Here is a 19353-nt window from a genome sequence, read left to right as displayed (position 1 = left end):
CAAGAAAATACATAAAAATAAAAAAGGATAGGAGACACTGTATGGTCGTGTCAGACCATTGGTGAAGACACTGGATGGTGGTGTCATAACGTTGTAGAGGACACTGTATGGGGGTGTCATAACGGTGTAGAGGACACTGGATGGTGGTGTCAGACCGATGTAGAAGACAGTTTATGGGGTCATGTCGGACCGTTGTAGAAGACAGTTTATGGGGTCATGGCGGACCGTTGTAGAAGACAGTTTATGGGGTCATGTCGGACCGTTGTAGAAGACAGTTTATGGGGTCATGTCGGACCGTTGTAGAAGACAGTTTATGAGGTCATGTCGGACCGTTGTAGAAGACAGTTTACGGAGTCTTGTCGGACCCTTGTAGAAACTAACCGGAATCTATGTCGGGACAGTTTACAGAGTCTTGTCGGACCCATAAAGGAGCTAACCGGAATCAATGTCGGGACAGTTTACAGAGTCTTGTCGGACCCATAAAGGAGCTAACCGGAATCAATGTCGGGACAGTTTACAGAGTCTTGTCGGACCCTTGATGGAGCTAACCGGAATCAATGTCGGGACAGTTTACAGAGTCTTGTCGGACCCTTAAAAAGTCGCACCCTCAAAAGGTGTGCCCAATTTTTCAAAAAGCGTGCCATCAAAAGGCGTGCCCACTTTATCAAAAGATGTGCCATGAAAAGGCGTGCCAGTTTGTCGGGCGTCAAGAGGCGCGCGATGCGCGTGGCTGCCTCGGCTATAAGACAGAGGCTGAGGCTGAGGTAAAAAAACCTGCGAGAGATATTCTGAGAGAGATTTCTGAGAGAGATTCTGTATAACACTCTGTTGCCTAGAAAATGGCTTCATCGTCTTCCCGCGGGCTGCTCACCCTCTTTCCCGACCTCAACGAGTCAACGAGAGAGAGAACTGGTGCGGTGGCACTGGAAACTCAACCAAGCGCCCCGGAGTTTGCTCCGTTGAACTTTCCGATGCGGTCGGTGGAGTAAAGAATGGCAGTGCAGTCGGATGTGGAGGCCAATCAGTATACTTTGAAGGCATGTGTGGAAAGCATGACGGCGGTCACAAACCTGTCGAACCGGCTGCAGAGTAGGACAAATGAGGTGCAGCATTTAAACTCCCAACTGGCTCTGCTCCAACGCATGTATAAGGATGCGCGAGCAGAGATAAGTGTGCTGAAGGCGGAAAACAAGGAGCTGAAGCGGAAGGCCACCGTGATGTTCCGATTTGGAGGTCCACCATATGCTGGAGTGGAGGAGCAGGGAGGAGGCAACTTGCTTGGTGGTCTAGGAAGCAACACGGAGGCAGCACCGTCAAGGGCCGCCCAGGACGGAGGCAAGAAGAAGAGACCTGCAGCAGAGTAGAGAAGACAAATCCCACTGTGGGTGTGGGTGTGGGTGTGTTGTGGTGGTTTTTTTTTTTTTTTTTTTTTTTTTTGGTGTAAAATGGTGATCGGGGTGAGGCCTGACATGAATAAAATGAGTTTGGTATGCAGTTCGTCTTCTTCGGCTGCTCTCTTTTTTTTTTTTTTTTTTTTTTTTTGTGTGTGTGCAAAGAAAGAATAATGAAAAAAAGGTTTCGTGGCCCACGGTTTGAGTTATCAATGAGAAGTATGGACCATGCCAAAATAGAATATCTGGAGTCATACCTCCATTCACCGTCAATCTGCCTGACACTTGGTGCCTCTCTAAGAGCTGGAAGAGGTACTGAAATCACAACATTCTGCAAATCAAACATTGAAGAAGCTTCGTACTCGATACTGACATAAGTTTCATTTCCAGAAACAGAAGGCCAGCAGTTGATCGTCAATGGGACAACTGACTCATCTACACTTTGCATTCTCCACTTCAACAGGCCAACACCATCAGTAGATTGACCAGTAGGAAATGGCCTGTTAGAATCTTTGAGGCCTAAAATATTTTCATTGGAAAAACAATGGGAAGGTATGTGTAGAAAATAAACGGAATAGGTTGAGGTCCGGCGGGCGGCGAAGGTGAGGTTGCCGCCCGCCGGGGAAGCGAAAATAGTAGGTTCTAAACCTGCTCTGATACCATGTAAAAATTTATGTATAGAGAAATAGAGAGAATTGTATTATTGATTGATATCTGATATTAATATATTACAATGATTCATGATTCCTATATATAGAAGAGGGTGAGTGTGTAGTAGGTAAGGAGTAGGTGAAGTGGAGGTGGTAGTGGTGTAGTGGGTTAGGTTTAGTGGAGTAGGTGAGGTGGTAGTGGTGTAGTGGGTTAGGTTTAGTGGAGTAGGTTTAAGTGGATGATGGGATGAGGTACTCCTCTCCATCCAAATGAAACTTATGTCAGTATCGAGTACGAAGCTTCTTCAATGTTTGATTTGCAGAATGTTGTGATTTCAGTACCTCTTCCAGCTCTTAGAGAGGCACCAAGTGTCAGGCAGATTGACGGTGAATGGAGGTATGACTCCAGATATTCTATTTTGGCATGGTCCATACTTCTCATTGATAACTCAAACCGTAGTGGATCTATGGAGTTTGTTGTCCCTCCTACAGATTCATCAGTTTTTTTTCCCGATTTCAGTGCGTTTCACACTGCTTCTCTCTCTCTCTCACTTTGCACCCACTCTCCCAATACCACCACTATGGCCACTTTCCTTGTCCCTCCTTTATTTTCACCATCATTTCTTTCAAACTTTTCATCACCTTTATTTTGTTCTCTTCCTGACCCATCTTTTTATATCCACCACATGGACGACCGACTCAAAATAATAAATATTATCCCAACTTTCATCATCAACCAAACCGTGGGCCACGAAACCTTTTTTTCATTATTCTTTCTTTGCACACACAAAAAAAAAAAAAAAAAAAAAAAAAAAAAAGAGAGCAGCCGAAGAAGACGAACTGCATACCAAACTCATTTTATTCATGTCCATCCAACTGCCAGAAATAAGCTTCCCTCTCATAGCTTATGCTATATATCCTTCCCTAATCAAATGTAGTACAAGCATGGCCATGCTATATATAATCTCATCCAATATCTTGTCCATAATTCCTAGGTATTACATATTCCCCTAATCCTCAAAAATCATATCCGGCAACCAAATGGGGACATAGGGAAGAAGAGAATAAAAGAGAAGGGGAGAAAAGGAGAAGAGAAAGCACAATGAATTGGGAGAGAGAGAGGGAGCGTGCAACATTGGTGATATGAATTCCGTTGAAGCATTTTGAGTTATAATTGTAGCAGGTTGAAGATGAATTCAAGTGCCTCTTATTCTTATATACCGTGCTTTTGATTGCTTCAAGAACATCTTTGGTGGATTATCTATGTTGTATGACATTCCTTTATTTCTTTTACATGCATAGTATTTCTTTTGTGGCGTTTTTTTGTGCACATATGTTGGAGAACTGCATGACTTTGTTCATTAATTTTGCAGGTTGTTAATTACTGGGCAGAGAAAGGCGTTTCTGGATTTACTGTTTATAAGTTTCGATTGAAGCGACTTGAGGGCCAACCTCTACTGACTACAAATCAGGTTTTTATTTTTTTCGTACTAGTCCTTAAAAGCCTATGTTCTCCTTTTATGATATTGGCACAAGTCTTTTGCTGGTGGAGCAATTAAATATTTTTTGTGCAAAATGTAACTGGATCTATTATTACTTAAAAATATTGATATATAGTGGTAAGTTTCTTTCTGTGTAAGGGTAACTAAAACTTTTAGTTTCCCTTAAAACTATCAACAGTTCTATATTGAAAGCATTGCACCCGATTATTCTAGTTGTCAAGACACTTGGATGAATATACAACTTAAACACAGATATATTTGCTGGTACCATAGGCATTCTCTTGTTCTCAAAAAATATTCCAGGCTCTTAATTGTGAACGAGTATCCACTTTTGGACTCTCTCAGTTCTTTTATGGTTAACATAAACATATTAACATATTAACATTTGGCAAACTCTAATTCTATATGCATGTGCTCCAGTGTAATTGTAATTTTTCCTAACTATTTTTTCTTTTGTCTGGAATGCAAAACACAGATGACGGGGTTGTTGGTAGAAAATAGTTTAGCCCCTCTTAGTATCAACACAAGTTTTGAGAGTTTTACATTTTCTGTATGGGTCCAGACATGGAATGATATGATAAGCCGACCCTTGGTTACTGATTTTCAAAGCCAGTTCTATTTGGCACTCTGGACACAATATATATATATATATATATAATGTTGTCTGCTAATAAGATTAATTCTAATTGAACACATAGTGGTTAGCACTATGGTTAATGATTGGCCAAATCAATATCTACTAGTGACTTTTTCTTAGGCTTGATACTTTTTTTCTTTTTGCTTTTGTTTTTGTTTTTTTTCCTTCCAAGTTTAACTGGCTCCTATGGGAAAATTTTAGTGGCTACTTTTGTAGTAGTGGACTTCTGTCTCCACGTGGTCTAGTTTTCCTGTGCTTTTGTATTGGATTAAACCTACCACTTATTATTGTCTAGTTCCTCCTAATCCCTCTTCCACCTGTCAGGAATCCTTCTTTCAAATATATGATTTCAAATTTTCAATGTAATACACCCGATTTTTTGCAGGTTTTTCTTCCCTTACTAGGAAAGCAGTATAGGATGGATTCAAAGCATTGATGGACTGTTTTTTACAATTCAAATTGAGAAGTGATCCGTATAATGTGATAAATATGTTCCCTTCTGTGAACCTGTAACTGTTTCTATTTGTTTTTCCTTTGAGTGAATGCGAAAAGCATCAACAGGTTTTGTGATGTAGAACAAGACTTAGAATTTTTATATTTATTATTTTGAAATTAGCTTTTGACTAGGATTTGCTATTTAAAGCCAACTAGTTGTATGGCACATATTATGAGATGGAGATCCTGGGTTTAAGTCTCTTTGTACGTGTCTTTACTCCATTATGTTTGCTAGTATGTGCCCTATCTGTGTATTTGTGCGCCTTACTTTGCATGATAATTTTTCTCTCTACATGCGAGAGAGGATTACACTGTAGGAGCGAGGGTGTTCTTAACAATGTGATGATGTTCAATCTTAGTTAAGATGTTGATTTAAATATAAGAGGAGAGTGCTTTTTGAGTGTTATATGCTAAGAAACACGGACACGGATGCTGATATAGAACATGATAATTTAAAAAAAATGGGGACATGGACACGGCGGGGATATGACAATAAAATATGTTTTCATATATTTTTATTTGCTATCTAGATTAATATTACATCCACAAACAATCAATGTTAGCAAAAACTAACTCTGATTTTATATTGTTTTTTTTAAAAAAAAACTTTTAAGTTAACACTTACAGTTTATATCTTTTTTTTATGGATGATATTTAAATTTGTTAGAAATTACCAACCCACTCCACCTACCACCTCCACTAACACTCACTCCACCTACCACCTCCACTACCCCTTCACCTACTACCTTCTTCTCTTCTATATATGAATCATTGTAAACAGAATATCAACACAACAATCAATCAATTAATCAATCAATAATACATCTATTTTTGACATGATATCAGAGCTATAGGTTAAAGATTTTGGTATTCTTCGCCTTCCGGCGGGCGGCAACCTTGCCTTGACCGCCCGCCGGGTCTCAACCAAACTGTACCATACTATACCATAGTAAGTAACCATTTGCAGAGACCAGAATAGTGAGAATGGCCACTATGAACCTCCCTTTCTATCTTCTTTTTCTACACCATGGATGACTTTCGGAGAAGCCATGTACCGGCTTCCGGAAGCTGGGATTGCACCGATGATCTCCCTTTTCACTCAGTGCTTCGAATCGGCGAGGCAAGCCGGCTTGCTTCGCTACAGCTACTCTGCAGATCGCGATCTCTACGTCGCCGGCGATTTGTACGAGAACGACGTCGTCCCCTTCCTCCTCAAATACCAGCTCCCCAACGACGACCTCGACTCCCTCATCTCCGTCACCACTGTCCCGTTCGTTTTCCAGCTTGGGATTGCCGTCGGCCCATCTCCTCTTCCTCCTAATCCCAGGTTTGAGAACCCACCGGCTGGAGGGGTCTCGAAATCACCGTTGTCCAGCAATCCGTCTTGTAATTGTCCAGCAGCTAAATGAAGAAGAAGTAGCCCAGAGAGTGAGACCCATTTGGTTCTTATTGAGCTCCAAACAATCCTCATAGCCATATGTATGTGTGTTCGCACTCTCTTTTCACCTTTCTCTCACTTCCTTCTCTCTCTAAAAACAGCGTACTGCACACACTCACTTGATGAGTGCTCAAGGTAAGAAGAACTATACTGTGAGAGAGAGAGAGAGTAAAGAGGCCAAGTGGCTGGACCTGGAATCTCAGATAAAAGGGACACTACTCATTGAAAGAGAAGAACCACCAAACAAAACAGGGGGCTGTTTTTTTCAATTGACCACAGATTCCCCTCATCTCTCTTTCACTCTCTCTCACTCACATGCGGGACACAGAGTTTCCCTCTCTCCCCTTCTCTCCACTTTATCACGTGGGTTTTGTCCCCTCTTATCGTTTCCTTTTATTTTTTTTTTACTACCCACTCTTCTTTTTATTTTATATATATATATTTATTATAATATATTACTTACACCTCCACTATGTCAACTTTTGCTCCGACTATATCAACTTTTCTCTAACATTCCTCTCTTTCATGGATACACATCAAAAAAAAAAAAAAAAACCATAAAATAAACTAAAATAAAATAAAATTTACCAATTTTCACAACAACCCATATTTTATTCATCTCAGGGATCAACCCCGATCACAATTTTACACCAAAAAAAAAAAAAAAAAAAAAAAAAAAAACAAACCAATCAACCACACCCACAACGGGATTTTTTCTTCTCTACTCTACTGCAGGTCTCTTCTTCTTGCCTCCGTCCTGGGTGGTCCTTGACGGTGTTGCCTCCGTGCTTCCTAGACTACCAAGCAAGTTGCCTCCCCCCTGCTCCTCCACTGCAGCATATGGCGGACCTCCAAATCGCCACATCACGGTGGCCTTCCGCTTCAGTTCCTTATTTTCTGCCCTTAGCACGCTTATCTCTGCTCGCGCATCCTTATACATGCGTTGGAGCAGAGCCAGCTGGGAGTTTAAATGCTGCACCTCATTTGTCCTACTCTGCAGCCGGTTCGACAAGTTTGTGACCGCCGTCATGCTCTCCACACATGCCTTCAAAGTATACTGATTCGCCTCCACATCCGTTTGCACTGCCATTCTTTGCTCCACCGACCGCATCGGAAAGTTCAACGGGGCAAACTCCGGGGCGCTTGGTTGAGGTTCCAGTGCCACCGCACCAGTTCTCTCTCTTGTTGACTCGTTGAGGTCGGGAAAGAGGGTGAGCAGTCCACGGGAAGACGAGGACGAGGCCATTTTCTGGGCAACTGAGTGTTACAGACTCTCTCTCTCAGCACAACGAAGAGTTTTTTTCAGACTCTCTCTCTCAGCACAACGAAGTTTTTTTCAGAGGTTTTTCGCAGCTTTTCTCTGCCTCAGCCTCAGCCTCCGTCTTATAGCCGAGGCAGCCACGCGCATCGCGCGCCTCTTGCCACCAGCCGACAAACGGGCACGCAAGCCAAGGCGCCCACGTGCCTCGCCATCATGTCCGGCACACCTTTTGATGAATTGGGCACGCCTTTTGAAAAATTGGGCACACCTTTTGAGGGTGCGACTTTTTAAGGGTCCAACAAGACTCTGTAAACTGTCCCAACATTGATTCCGGTTAGCTCCTTTATGGGTCCGACAAGACTCTGTAAACTGTCCCGACATAGATTCCGGTTAGTTTCTACAAGGGTCCGACAAGACTCTGTAAACTGTCCCGACATTGATTCCGGTTAGTTTCTACAAGGGTCCGACAAGACTCTGTAAACTGTCCCGACATTGATTCCGGTTAGTTTCTACAAGGGTCCGACAAGACTCTGTAAACTGTCCCGACATTGATTCCGGTTAGTTTCTACAACGGTCCGACATGACCCCATAAACTGTCTTCTACAACGGTCCGACATGACCCCATAAACTGTCTTCTACATCGGTCTGACACCGCCATCCAGTGTCCTCTACACCGTTATGACACCCCCATACAGTGTCCTCTACAACGTTATGACACCCCCATACAGTGTCCTCTACAACGTTATGACACCCCCATACAGTGTCCTCTACAACGTTATGACACCACCATTCAGTGTCTTCACCAATGGTCTGACACGACCATACAGTGTCTCCTATCCTTTTTTATTTTTATGTATTTTCTTGTTTTGTTCCTCTCTTCAAACTCAAGTTGGTTAGTTTCTATCCTCCTTGAGTTTGCGGGGGGCTGTTAGAAATTACCAACCCACTCCACCTACCACCTCCACTAACACTCACTCCACCTACCACCTCCACTACCCCTTCACCTACTACCTTCTTCTCTTCTATATATGAATCATTGTAAACAGAATATCAACACAACAATCAATCAATTAATCAATCAATAATACATCTATTTTCCACTAACACTCACTCCACCTACCACCTCCACTACCCCTTCACCTACTACCTTCTTCTCTTCTATATATGAATCATTGTAAACAGAATATCAACACAACAATCAATCAATTAATCAATCAATAATACATCTATTTTTGACAAAATTTAAGAAAAAAATAATAAACATTCAACATTTATTAGAAGTATTAAAGAAAATGAGGGAAAACACAACCTGGGATGTCCTCGGTGTGTCCCCTGGAAATAAATTAATTAAATAAGGGGACACATTATGTGGCGTGCTCTGTGTGCCCCCGCCATGTCCGTGTGTCCAACACAGATACGACACTTGTTTTGAAGTGTCGGTGCTTCATAGGTTATATGTTTGGCCCATTTCCCACCCTTTTTTTATGACGAAGAACTCCTCCAAGGTCGGGTTGCAGCCACTCATAAGCCACAAGTATTGGGTAAGCCGTAAGACAAGATGTTGCCAGCAGGTGTTGAACACCAAACCGCCGGGCTTACATTTGGTCCCAGTGACAACCTCACCTGATGGAACTGTTTGTCTAATATTGTATCAAAGCTTTGGTTTTGGGAGGTCTTGGGTTCAAGTCTCTCCATTTGTCCCTCATTATCGTTGTCCATGTGCATTTACTTCTGGTTGTTTTTGCACTCATCTTGCTTGTTTATCTCTTCATGTGCAAGGGGGCCAACACATTTAGGGGAAGTGCTTGATCATGATTTACATTGTTTGGCCTATTGCCTAACATCTTATGATTTTGGGGCTAGTGGCCTTTGATCTGTAAATTAGGATACTCATCTAATACACTCGTCTTATGAAAGTTCGAAATCAGCATTATGAGTTTTGTCAATGTGAAAGGGCTAATTTTGAAGCTTTACTGGTGAATTCACTATATTATTTCCTTGAACATTTTTTTTTTTTACATTATCAGCTTTGATGGCATTATAAAACTTATTGGCATCCATTGGTTTTATTCTTGTCTGTGTGCTATTTTTGATTAGATACCTTTTCAGCATCATCTTTTCTTGGCTCGTATTTGTTGGACTTGCTGAAATATTTTCTTCATATATGTTATTTTTTATTGTTTTCAATCTTTGAACATATTTTAGATCAGTTTAATTGTTACAAAGGTTATATGACGAGCCAGTGTACCTTCTAAGGATTTATCAATTTTATTTTTTGATTTTTATGGCAGGTTCAATATTTTCGAGGTCGTGCCCCTAACTCAATTTCAGAGATACGTGGGTACAAAAAGGAACTGTTTTATTATTGCATCTTATCACTTTATAGTTGGTTATCAATATGAATATAAAGTGTGACTCGAAATTTCTATTTTAATGAATAAGGTTGGTATGTGAGGACATTACCAGGGGCCAAGAGGATATTCCCATCCCTGCTACCAATTTGGTTGATGACCCACCTCTTGCACCCACAGGTAAGTGTTTGATTTTGTTTGCAAATGTATCATCAAATAGTTTTATTTTTTTTAATGTTTGATGACTTCCATATTATCTTGTCTCTGCTTGACCTGACACATTTTCTCCATTTGGTTTTGAACTACAGTTTTTTAAGATTTGTGGTTATGAAAATGCCTGCGCTTATTTTTCCTTACCAGTTCCCAATGAAGTGGCCTAATTTTTTTATGGTGGGCTAGTTTTCCAATGGTGAGAAAAAGACGGATTTGGTTGAAAATTGTTGAATGTAGACATGATGGAGCTGAAACTGGTGAGAAAAAGGTGGATTTGGTTCCAATTCACCTCGCCTTTTCATCTGGGCCTTATTTTTTTTTTTAAATATTAGGAGAGGAAGAAAAAGGGATGAAAGTGAAATCTGCAAAAGTAAAATAAAATAGAGGAAACTAAGCCAAAAAGGAATGGAGTTCCTTATTAAACATTCCAGTCGGGGTGTAATCCCCTACCTAGAGAAAGGCGAACTGACTGGGGGAGAATTGATGCATACATGGAGAGAGAGATTAAGGCTGAATCGAGAAGACAAAGTCTTTGTTATGATGGCCAGGCTTTGTGTCGATGAATTAAATGAGGAAGATGGTGTTTATATACTTCCTCAAAACTTCATGAGAATACAAGTTTCTTTAACTGTGTAGTGTTGGCAAGATTTTTGAGTTGAATTTGGTTGAGGTAATTCAAATGAATGGATTTGAGTTTTAATGATTCAAGGAATATAACTTATGGTTTAATATCATACAATTAGATTTCACCAAGATGCATGGTGTGGATGGTTTGTGATGGGTAGCTGGATGTGACCTTGAAAGTTGGCGGGCACTGAGATGTCTGTGAACCATCGGAGGTTAAGGAGTTGAAATCTTAGGTGACCTTAGTGAGAGATTGAATGGTAGTGGAGAGGTCTTGCTTCTTGCCGGAGATGGAGAAGGTGGTTGAGGGTGGCTAGCCATGCTCCAAATGTACACATGGAGGCTCCTTAAATAGGATTGTCAGATATGTTTGGTAGGATACATTCTTTAAGATTTCACACGTCTTGAGTCAAAGCTCCTTTCTCTTTAAGGCCAGTGTAGGTGGGGCTATCTCGAGGAGGTGGGCTGAGCGAACTTGATGATTCCTTAACTCTACCCTCCAAACCACATACCTTCAGGCTCGTATGGCCCTGAACGAAGGGGTTCCTAGGCATTGTTCCCTGCTTAGGTGACCGTAGCTGGAAATGCCTTGAATTATGTGGGAGATAACTTCATTGAAGAAGTGGAAACGAGATGTAAGAGAGCCACTGTCTGATAGAGGATCCTTTGTCGAGTCAGTGTCAGTGGAGTGTTGTCAAGTAGCGGTGGTCAAGCGAAGATGCCTCAGCCTATTCAAGCAATGCTTTGGACCATGCTTCAGGGTGCCCTATGGTTTGGTTTATTCCATGGTGCCATGGATTGAAGCTAAGGTGGCAAGCATGTTGGTTGGCCAGGCCACCATACTTGGTGGTTCTTGTTCCCCTACTAAAGCTAGGCTCATGGACTCAGTAGTCTATGTAGGAGATGTCATGGCAATAGGATGGTTTATTACTCGGAGATGATGCAGTGCCTGTGAGGCCAACCACATGGTAATGGCTGTTTAGATATCCACACATGGACAGATTTGAGTGGCTTATGAGTGGATTTGAAATGACAAGGTGAAAGGAAGCTATATGAAATCCATGCTATGATGTGTTGCAATTGTGTAAGGATCCTGGTATCCCTACTTGATTTACCTCCTTAAATCTCCTTATTTGGTTAGTGCCTCTTAATGTAACTCCAATAGTAAATCCCCCTATATATTTGTAATTTTATGCCCAAAACCTCTTCATTTCAATTGCACCCCCCAAACTCAACCTCAAGGTATATATATATATATATATATTTGTTTTGCATGTCTATTGGATTGTCCACAATTTTCGTCTATTTATTAGTATGTAAAGAATTAAACTTTTGTCTATTGGATTGAGAGTATCTGATGTTTATAGCCTGTAGTAACTCTGAAATTTATAGTTAACTACCTATTTTGTTGGTAGAAGTGAATTTTGGTAGCTGATATACTTAAGAGTGATACAGTAAGGGAGAAGAACGAGAGAAGAAGAAACAATATACGACTATTAGGAGACACCCAAAAAATTAGGGCTCACTACGATAAACACATGTATTTATATTAAAGTGCTCTGAAGTATGCAATTTTCCCTTAAGACTACTAAATGCATAACATCTTACAGATGCATAGCAGGGTTCACCTCTGCTAGGCTGCCTTGAACCAAAACCATTTACTTCTGTTAACCTTTCAGCATCTATATATATATATATTTGTAGTCCTTTACTGATTGTGTTCTACATATTTGTGTTATATATGTTGTCTGTTGGTGACCAATAATTACTGAATCTTTTAGTTCTGATTGAATGCCTATTCTATCTCTCTCTTGTTCAGTTAGCTCCTCTGCTGCTTAAATCTTAAATCTCTTTTGGAGTTGAATTCTTAAAAAATATCAGGTTTCACATATTGCAAAAGCATTCAAGTAGCAGAAAGCGTAAAGCTACCCAAGAATACCACAGGATGTGATTGCAAAGGCAACTGTATCAATCCCAAGAGTTGTGCTTGTGCTAGACTTAATGGCTCAGACTTTCCATATGTGCATCGCAATGGTGGCAGGTAGGAAAAAAATAGATATTACAGTCATAGTTTAGAAAGAATATGTTAAAATGCATTTAATCATAGTTGTCAATATGGATAACGGTAGCGGGAAATAAAAACGTGAAAAATGGTCCATAAATATTATGGGTAATGGAAAATTCTAGGTGATATGAGATTGAATTGGATATTTATTAGAAAATTTATTAAGAAGCTTAAAAATAGCAATAAAAATTATTAGAATACTGTTACGATCAATTAAAGTACTAATGCTACACAATAATTATATATTGTTGTTGTAAAAAAAGATTTGTGATCATGAAAAAAATATTCTAGTTGGTCAAAGTTTGTTAACTTCTAATTATAGAATCGTAGTCCTTGTGAATTCTTCTATGACATTCCTATCGTCAACCTTGTCATATAAATGTGAATGTGATCTTTATTTTGAATAGAGATTTTAGTTTTGAGAATTTGACTGTATTTGTGAATTTTCCTAACCCTTGTGAGGGTGAACAGCCTTTTCCCTCTCTTCTTCTCCTTTTTTTCTTTCTTCTTTTTAGTGCGAATAACTTGAGTCCTATTCTCAGCTTTCAAATAGGACACTTTTCACCCCCCAAACCCCTATCCAATCATGCCCAAAGCAACCCTAATCTCTTCTTCTATCTATTAAACCAGTAAGACCCCAAATTACTCATTGTTTAGGTCCTTAAATAGCCTCTGTTATGAAAATTCAGTAAGCTGGAACTTTCAAAAATTAAACCAATCTCATACCTGTTCATCTCCAAACCCTAGAAACTTTATTCTCTCTCTCAAAACCCTAGAAGCTTTCCAGAACCAAAACCCACCACTATTCCAATTGTAGGAAGGCTTAGGTCAGGTTCCTAAAACTGTCCTACATCAATGCGCTAACAAGAAAAGAAGAAAAATTCAGAATTTCATCTAGAGCTTGCTTAAATATTGGTGGAAGCATAGTCTTCTAGATATTCTAGAGAGAGGTGGTGGTGGTAGGTGGTGAGGTGGATAGAAGAGGCAATAGGTTTATTTAGTGAGTGAGCTCAGTGCTTGGGTTAAAAGCAGGGTTAATGGGTTAACTTAGTGAGTGAACTCAATGGGTTGAAAGGTCCATTTTGCGCCTGAACCTTGGTTGTGTGCACCGCATGTGACCATTTTCCATCCAGAATATGGATGGCCATTATCAATTGTCTGTCCAGAATACGGTTTAACATGCAGCAATGATGTAGCAAGATTTATATTGCTGGAAGAAAACAATTTAGGTAGCAATTTCTTTTGTATATTATGCTTGTTTGACCTTATATATATATATAGTAGTCTTATTTACCTAATGGTTGTGTTGACTTGTACTTCCAGATTAATTGAACCTAAGGCTGTTCTGTTCGAATGTGGTCCATATTGTGGTTGTGGTCCTGACTGTGTCAACAGAACGTCTCAGAGAGGCCTGAGATATCGACTCGAGGTTCTATAAACATAACCATACTATACTGTCCATAGTGTGGCTAGACTCGTCACTATACTTTGGCTTCTACATGTGTTTGGATTTTAATACCTGAACTGTAACAGGTTTTCCGCACTCCAAAGAAAGGCTGGGGTGTGAGATCTTGGGATTATATACCTTCTGGGGCGCCAGTGTGTGAATACACTGGAATTCTGATGAAGACAGAAGAGATAGATACGGCACATGAAAATAATTATATTTTTGACATTGATTGTTTACAAACAATGAAGGGCCTTGATGGAAGAGAGGTATGGATGTGGCAAAACTATAGACTTCAGAATACCTGTATTTCTTTTTCTTTTTTTTTCCTTGTCCAAATTTGGTGGTGGAGTCATCTCTGTTAAAAGCTATATATTTTTCTTTAAATATAGCTTTTGCTTAATCTTGGAAATTGATGAGTAAATGCCATTTTTTTTGTTCTATGCAGTATTGCTTTTGTTTTCATCTCTTGTTCCATTTGTTTGAAATTTTGCTACTTGATGTTTGGTTGGCATTATCTAATTGTGTAGAGGGCACATTAAACTATCATGTTGATGCAAGACAGATACTTAATCTATCCAGATTTCACCCTGCTTTCTTTTTTGTATGTTACAGCAGAAATTTTGTGGTTCATTCCATGTTTATTAGCATGTATGCTCAAGTTGTAGTTGATCACACCTTTTTTTGTGTTGTTAAATGGAATATCTTGGTAGCTTCTATGATATCATCCTCAAAATGCGCAAGATTTAAATGTTTCTGCCAATGTTGCAATAGGAAGTGTTTGGTATCTTTTCCTGTATGTCAATAATATACTCTAATGTTCTATCTCAGCACACCCTCTCTCTCTCTCTCTCTCTCTCTCTCTCTCTCTCTCTCTTCTTTTTTCTTTTTTTAAGGAAAGAGCAATCTATTAAATGAAGGGGAAAAAAAAAAATACTGATAGACCAAACAGCCAAGGACTTACCTTAGGGAGCATACTTCTTTTCCCTCGTGAAATCACATTTGAAGCTGATTATGTGGTAGGCAGGTACCTTTTACAAGTAATTTTGAAAATGATGAAGATGGAGATCTTACTTAATATTCTCTCTGACTCATTTTTTTTTTCTCCTTGCCTTTTTGGAATGACCCAAAATGATTATCCTCTTTGAAAAGTCAAGGACTCAAGGTATATGATCATATCTAATATTGTCCTCTATAGATGAATGTGAAATAAAGGGCTCTGGAAATTAATACACTAACTTGAGTGGGGAAAAAAAAATGCTAAAAGTAGGATTTTTAAAGATGAAGGTGGACCTTAGGCTGAGGCCTTGAATTGGAGACGGGAAATTGTATTTCTTTGTGTTTTTGAGTTGTGATTCAACTCACTCTGGTCAGTTTGTTTGAATCTGAATTAAGAACTGGTTATTATTATCAATATGTGATTGTTTGTGGTCCCAAAATCAAACTAATGGTGTTACAGATCACTGTTTTCAGTAGACAACTTGAGGTGGGTGGGTATTTTCCATTTCATAATGACCATGCAAGTTCTAAATTTCTAAATCAAATGGTCACTTATCCTAAAACTGCACTTGATAGAAAAGGTGAAGAAAGTAAATTACGATAAAGACACAATTGTTGGTAATTGTCATGAGGTCCTTCCACTGACTTTGTGTAGAGAATGCCACTTGGGCAATTATCTTTGGCTTTAAGCATGCTGTTACTAATTTTTGATGTTCATCTTCAAGGATATTGATGTTGAGTACCTGGTTTCTTCACTCAATTTGGTTGCTGCCATGCTATAAGATTCTCTCTTTTTCTTCTTCTTCTTCCTCCTTTTTTTCCCCTATTCTCCATTAAATTTGTATTAACTGACGTTTTTTGAACAGAGACGATTGCGAGATGTATCTATACCCACATACTTGGATAGAAGTGATGATCATAAATCTGACAGTGTGCCAGAGTACTGCATTGATGCAGGTTCCACTGGGAACATTGCCAGATTCATCAACCATAGTTGCCAGCCTAATCTTTTCGTTCAGTGTGTTCTGAGTTCGCACCATGATATCAAGCTAGCTAGGGTGGTTCTATTTGCAGCGGACAACATACCTCCATTAAAGGTTCTCTACACACTCTTTATGTGGTTTTTCTAAATGTTCTTTCCCAAAACCTTGTGAGTCCATGTTCCTAACATGTAGTTGATCAATCTCTGACATTACTCAGTACAAAATTCTACGAATTTAAAAATGTTCAATCATTGCTGTTAAACACCTATTCTTTGTGATCTTTGATCTAATAAATGATGTGGTCCTAGATATACTTATCGGAGGAAAAAAAAAAGTGTAGTCCTTGATACAGCTCATAACTTCATACTCGAGTAGGTGTTGTGCAAGCTTTCTCTAAGTCCGTGAGCTGTGTTTGGTTGGGAGATTTGTGAAGAGATTTAGAAAGGGAAAGGGAAAAGGTAGGTGAAATGTGAATAAAATATATTTACATTTCATTCAGGGTAGTTTGAGATGATCTAAATGAGTTCACTTTTTGACTTTTATTGAAATATAGGTTAGGTATGGGTTGGGTTTGAAGTGATGTAGTAAAGAGGTGATGTAACTTAAATAAGATGATATGACTTAAATAGGATAGTGACTTTTCGACTTTTTAACTTTTTTAAGTTATGACAAACAAGGCCTTAGTTTCACACTTTTTTCCTTTCGCTTTCCAAATCGCTCCTCAAATCCCCCAACCACTTGGGAATGTACTATATAAAACACGTTACACTTCTATTCCATGTACTAAATTAAGCTATTTGACAATTGTTGTCGAGTAATGCTATATATATATATAAAAATAGATTTCTCACCATTAGACACAAAAGGTGGTAGAACTCGTGGATTTGAAAGTATCATGCTTCATTGTGAATCTTTAAAATTATTTACAGAGAAATTATTCTTGTATCTAGATGTATGGTAAATCAATCAAAACTAGGTGGTCTATTTTAGACAATACCAACAACAAATCATGCACCATGTTTCCACATATGAAAAGTATCTGCCTTGAAAAGTTTTAGCCTTTCCACACAGACAATTCCGCAGAAGGATATTCTACGAGTTTCCTGTCCAATGATAATTTTTTTGTTCTTTTTGGCTGCATGGGCTTGACTATTGAAAATTGCCTTCATTAGACTGCTTGGATTATATTGAGTGGATAACTAACTCTTTTTGATAACTAACTCTTTTGGATTATATTGCCTTCATTAGACTGCTTGAGTATGATAACTAACGCTTTTTTTTCACCCTTTGATTATCTGTAGGAGCTTACATATGATTATGGTTATGCCGTTGATAGTGTGATGGGTGCTGATGGTAAGATTAGACAAATGGCGTGTTATTGTGGTGCAGCAGATTGTCGGAAGCGCTTATTATAAGTCTGGTTGTTTTGTTGAGACTAACTAGTACATGTTTGTGACCCTGCTCTTTCCTGTTTGAACGTATACTGTTGAATGGTAAGCATCTATTTTGCCCAAAATTCCTGGGGATTGAATATGTAGCAGTAAGTAGTTGCGGCTGTACTATTCTTGACAAAATCATGAACTGTTGTAGTTTATATTAACCTTTCCACCCTTTCTTCTCTGTGGGGTTTTCCATATTGAAATGCCACAGATGAAAAACATTATTACTTGTGTATTTAAATGAAAAAGTAAATATGATGTGGTCACGTTATGCACTTTCAGTCATGGGTGGGGTGAACTATTTTTTGAAAATTGTTTTCAGAATATTATAAACGTTATAATTTTGAAAAGGATAAATTATATAAATGGTCACTGTAGTTTACACGATGTGTCAATTTGGTCTTTATATTGATCTAATAAATAACGGCCGTTATGTTTGGTGAATGGAAACTTAAATAATGTGTCAATTTAGTCTCTATAGTTTACATGATGTGTCATTTTAGTCTCTGTTGTTTTAATTTGCTCGATTTTGACAGGGATCAAATGGACATATCGTGTAAATTATATGAACTAAATTGACATATCATTTGAGTTTTAGTCTACCAAACTTAATAGTTGTTATTTATTGGATCAATATAACACAATCGGTTAAATTAAGGGTGTAAAATTGAGTAAATTAAAACAAAAGAGATCAAATTGACACATCGTGCAAATTATAAGACTATTTATATAATTTACCTTTTTGAAAATTTATAATTAGAATATTATATTGAATTAAGGGGTTGTTTGGGATGATCTAAATAAGTGTATTTTTTAACTTTTTATGAAATATGGATTGGGTTTGGGTTGGGTTTGAAGTGATGTGTTAGAGAGGTGATGTGATTTAAATAAGATGATGTGATTTAAATAGGATAATAATTTTTTTATTTTTTGTCTTTTTCAAAACATATCAAACTTGGCCTAAATGTTAATACTCCTTGAATGAGTGATACGAAATGGGGTCTCAATTTTTTTTGTCAACAAGTCTTGGCATAGCATGCCTTTGTCAGCAGTGTGGCCCTCTAGTTAAACTGGCAGACAGTACGATTCAGACTGGTTTCATTTCATGGATTAAATATAATTTTTTTAATAATTTATTACAATCTTAAAAAAAAAAAAAAACTCCAATACATTTTAGAGACACTCAGAATGGTGTGATAACAAGCCACCTAATGGCATATTTTTTTTTTTGGGATAGTCAGTGTTACAAGTTTACATGATAGGCTAGTAGTTTTAAAGTGTTTTGCAAAGATAATTAAAAATTATTTTTTTTGATTTTTTTAAAAAAAATATTTAAAAAAATGTAAAAGATGATATAATTACAAGTAAATTAAAAATTAAAAAGTGATTTTTAATTCACTCTCAAGAGAGGCTTTTGTGATCAAACAACAATGGGCTTCCTCTCTCCCTTCCTTCCCCCAAGGAAAACCCTATTTGTTAATAATAAAACAAGTAAATCCTAATTAATAATAATAAAACAAGTGATTAAGTGATCTCGGCTTGCTTCAGCGAAGTGCTCTTTCGCCACCTACTACCATCGTCAATGTTATCATTAGTTATTATTAACTTAAGCAAATTACACCACCATATTCCTTCATTACTATTTTCTTTACTACAAAAATTCTATTTAATTGATTCCTCCCCTGCATTAAATTATTCAACCCCCCAATTTCTATTCCTTATTTTTTTCTTAGGACATAATATCAGTATATTTTAAAAAGAAGTTATATTTTATTAGAATAGTTTAATTTTTTCTGTATAAAAATCTAATAAGTTTATATATACACATAATATTTATTTATTTATTTTTCTCTTGTTT

The 19353-nt window shown here is 38.2% G+C and overlaps 1 protein-coding gene across 2 annotated transcripts in view; it reads left to right on the top strand.

The window, feature by feature from the left end:
• Positions 1–17776, top strand: part of LOC114289847 (histone-lysine N-methyltransferase, H3 lysine-9 specific SUVH4) — a 34051-nt gene extending 16275 nt beyond the window's left edge. For both annotated transcript variants that reach the window (XM_028233672.2, XM_028233666.2), the window contains exons 10-17: positions 3415–3513; positions 9666–9715; positions 9817–9905; positions 12444–12603; positions 13951–14056; positions 14161–14343; positions 15940–16170; positions 17358–17776. In XM_028233672.2, the coding sequence (XP_028089473.1) occupies positions 3415–3513; positions 9666–9715; positions 9817–9905; positions 12444–12603; positions 13951–14056; positions 14161–14343; positions 15940–16170; positions 17358–17471 (1032 nt within the window). In that variant the 3' untranslated portion in view covers positions 17472–17776. The remainder of the gene's footprint in view (positions 1–3414; positions 3514–9665; positions 9716–9816; positions 9906–12443; positions 12604–13950; positions 14057–14160; positions 14344–15939; positions 16171–17357) is intronic.
• The last annotated feature ends 1577 nt before the right edge of the window (positions 17777–19353 follow it).

This window comes from Camellia sinensis, chromosome 1 (assembly GCF_055761805.1).
Source record: "Camellia sinensis isolate YWXY chromosome 1, ASM5576180v1, whole genome shotgun sequence".
Lineage (NCBI taxonomy): Eukaryota > Viridiplantae > Streptophyta > Magnoliopsida > Ericales > Theaceae > Camellia > Camellia sinensis.
The sequence above is the reverse complement of the archived record's forward strand: the minus strand, read 5'-3'. Positions and strand labels throughout refer to the sequence as shown.